Below are 3,548 nucleotides of genomic sequence, written 5' to 3'. Positions count from 1 at the left end.
GCCGCGAGGCCTCTGATGTTGTGGGCGTGGGGGGCATGGCCCGGGTCGGCCTTCCGGTGCCCTGTTGGTGGTGTCAGCTAGCCAAGACAGGAAGTCCAGAACTGTGCTAGCGGAGATGGTCACTATCGCGTGTCTCCGAAGGAAGTCCTGGAATCTCCGGTTGGGAGGGTTGTTGGATCTGGATGACGGTCGGGACCGTAGCGAAGACGCGGTCTGTCGCTTCCTGGTCGAACAGACCACGGGAAAGGGGAGCTGCTCTCACCACGCCCCGGCGAGCTATCTCCGGGGCCGACCGCGCTGCAGACTGACGAGCTGCCAGACGAGCCGCGGTGAAGGCCCTCGCTGCTGGGGGTAGGGCTGATGACGCCATGTTGGCTGTACCCTCTGCCACGGTAGAGAGTGCCGCCAGGGTGTCTCTGCATACAGAAAACACGCGAATCAAATTAGTAGGGCGAGAAGGATCCCGATCCCCGGAGGGTGTAATAAAGTCACATCGCTCAATTGTAGAACGTATAACATATGCGAAGCCGAGGTCGTTTCCGAACGACCTCGTCCTCGGGCGCTAGTCAAGAGGCTCCGTCCTGGGTGAAGACGCTACCCGAGCGTCTCTCGCCAGGACAGGTCTGGACCCTCTATAGATTGAAATATCCCACTCACCTCAATTCTTCCCGCGGGAAGTCCTCAAAGCTCGTGGCGAGCGTCGTCAGCCAGTTCCTCATCATCGCCATTGCCGTGACGGTCGAGATGGTAGAGGCAAGGTCTTGTCTGGTCGAGGCCTCCGTCGTCAGCAACTTAGCCTCCGGTTCACTAAGTTGCTGGGGGAGGGCGGGGTCCCTGCCCGAGTGCCACAAGCAATCGCGCAGGCCCTCCGGCGCGAAGGGTGGTGGCAGGACGACGGGGAATGATGAAGGGATATGCCGTCGAGGAGGAACCGTCTTGGGTTGGTCTTGGGCCCGCTCGAGAGCAGGGATGTCTAAGGCTTTCTCCCCTTTCTCCTGCGGGAACCAGGCGTTTGGGGAGAGTGCTACCGCCGGTGAGTCCCCCGACCTGTCGACAAACATATGCCCATCAGGGTTTAAACGAGGGTTCTCCAGGAGAGCACCTAATGCGTCCAGAGTGTTAGAGGTGGAAATCCTGGAGGGCGTGGAGGCCGGGGCGGAGAGGGGTCGAATCTTATATAGAACCTTAGCCCCCCCGCGTCGTTGGCCCACTTTAGGATAACGTCATCTCTCCTCCTCCAGCCCTCCAGTAGCGAGTAGTCGGGAGACCAGGCCACTAGCTTGTGATCTTCTCCAAACGAGTACTCCCAGGACCGGGGAAGGTCACACCATGAGAAGGGGTGAACTCAAGAGTCCGTCATGGTAGGAGGATAAGGTAAAGAAGAACTGTAGTGGTCCTCCACCCCGTCCAACCCGACGGACGTCTGATTGGGGGGTTCCTCCTGAGAGGGGCCTTCTAGTCCTATACCTGTCGCCGGCACGGAGGGGCGGAGGGAAGGACCAGGAGGGAGAGTGGGAGGGGGGGCTAGAGCCGTAGGTTCAATAGGAGGTTGCTCTGGAGAGGGGTGCGTTATGATTTGCACGGTCTGAAAGGCCGGATAATGTGATAGGGCCGATTCAAGGACGGGGCCTATCAGGGACGGAAGGAGGGCAGCCACTTGGGCAGCCAGAGTTCCCTCTCCCCTCGTTTCGTCCCCCGGCTCCCTGCCCTTGTGGGATTTACGGCGAGGAAAAGGAGAGCGAGGAAGGGAGGGTGAGTTGGGGGGAGAGGCTGTGGAGGGTGGGGACAAGCTGAGCGTCCTGGACCTCGGTGAGGCAGACCTCTTTTTCGAGCGAGATTTCCTGCCGGGTTCACGTGAGTGAACTAGGGAGGAAGACGAGTTCGTGGGGGTGCTTGACAAAGCAAGCCGTAAGGGTTTTAAGGACCCTTGATGGTCGGATGTATGGGGCTGCCGAGAGGCCTGAGGACGCTCGGGGACACCATACTCCGTAACATCAGACTCGTCCCCTTGTACTCCGAGAGGCCCAGGTTGTCCACCAACGGAAGTCTCGGAGACATAGGGAGACGGATGGCGAGGGCGAACGAGGCCCAATTCCACGCCTAACGCCGGATCCGCCCACACCAGGGGGGGGGGGTCGTCAGCGGATTTCAATTTCCGAGCTCTGCGCCATGCCTCCCGAAGAAGTTCGAGGGCGGCTAGCTTGGAACGGGTTTTGGGAGGAGCAGCACGAATCTCCTCAACCCGCGCTTTGCACACAACGCAGGCTAGGGGGTTAAAGCCAGCTTGTGAGAAACAAGGGGCATGGCGGGAGCAGAGGTCGTGGTGGCCGTCTGACGAGATCCTGGCTGTGCAGCCGGATTCCACACACAAGCGTTTGGTCTGAAAATAGAATAATGATAATCATAGAAGGGGTGTCCCAAAGGTGTCTGGACACAACACCGAAGGGGAAAAACTGCAGGAGAACAGGTAGGGCTCCCTACGAGAACACACGAGCACGAGCAGGAACCAGACTTACCGGCATGAAAAGAAGGTGGGTTGTGGAGTGACCGACTCGTCTGGTTCCGCGATGCTAAGTGACGCGACGTCCGGCTCGAGCTAGCCGGGTAAGAAGGGAGGGAATAGGGAGGGGGAGGTGGGGTCGACAATGCGCATGCCTGCACAGAGCCGGGAATTTTAAATTTCCGATGATTTTGGCGGAAAATTCAAACCACACTCAACCTTCGGGAAATGGCCATATGACCAGGAGTGTGGTATGGGATTATCGCTATAGCTTCGCTGTGCAGGTTTCTTTCAGCCGATAATGACAAGTTTAGAAGGTACTATTAATTCTTATTATCTGTCTTGTATATGTATATATTTTAGTTTTGTTTTGTAGTATGTATTTTTTTATTTTTGTGACTACTGTGGAGTTTGGGATTACTAAAACATTGTTCTTATTATATTCTTCTTTGTCTTGGCTACTTGTTTCCCTTTCCATTATCTACTGTGCTTTCGTTTTTGACTGTATAATCAAACTCGTAGTGTATTTTAACTTTTGAAACATTGAAATTATTTGTCTTATTTCGTCTTCTATATATTCTTTGCTACATATTCTGTATGAGCATAGAAAGAACTTAATAATTATACCTTATTTAAATCTTTCTCTGTGACCTGATAAATAGTGGACATAATCTTCTTTGTTGGTTTATATTTTGTATACCTTATATTTTGGGCCGGAATCTGTTCTAATGATTGTTTTACCCTAAAAAATGATAAGCACACTTCTTGTTCTTCCTTTAATGTGAACTTGATTTTTTCGTGTTACTTATTTAATAATCGGATTTTGTTTTGGATGTCTGTGGTTTTGGGTGTTCTGAGTAATATATCGTCTACATAGCTTAGCCATTTGGTGTATCTTCCTATCATTCTTTGTATATTGTCTACTTCTAATGTCTCCAAGAAAATATTTGCAGCCATTGCACTAAACGGTGACCCCATAAAAAGACCATAGTGTTGTCTATATTCTACTTGGTTGAATGTGAAGGGGTCGAAGTTAATGCATAATGAG

The 3,548-nt window shown here is 52.8% G+C and overlaps 1 protein-coding gene across 1 annotated transcript; it reads right to left on the bottom strand.

Annotated features, from left to right (window-relative positions):
- Nucleotides 1-1,330: 1,330 nt before the first annotated feature.
- LOC143033555 (uncharacterized) lies at nt 1,331-2,575 on the bottom strand. The gene is made up of 2 exons (XM_076199048.1): nt 2,517-2,575; nt 1,331-2,380 (listed from the first exon to the last, which is right to left on the bottom strand). The coding sequence occupies exons 1-2, from the start codon at nt 2,520-2,522 to the stop codon at nt 1,346-1,348; spliced, it is 1,041 nt and encodes a 346-aa protein (XP_076055163.1). The 5' UTR covers nt 2,523-2,575; the 3' UTR covers nt 1,331-1,345.
- Nucleotides 2,576-3,548: the final 973 nt, after the last annotated feature.

Source organism: Oratosquilla oratoria, chromosome 2 (genome assembly GCF_046742065.1).
Source record: "Oratosquilla oratoria isolate Oo_2021 chromosome 2, ASM4674206v1, whole genome shotgun sequence".
In the NCBI taxonomy this organism is placed as follows: Eukaryota; Metazoa; Arthropoda; class Malacostraca; order Stomatopoda; family Squillidae; genus Oratosquilla; species Oratosquilla oratoria.
This window is presented reverse-complemented; position numbering and strand designations above follow the sequence as displayed.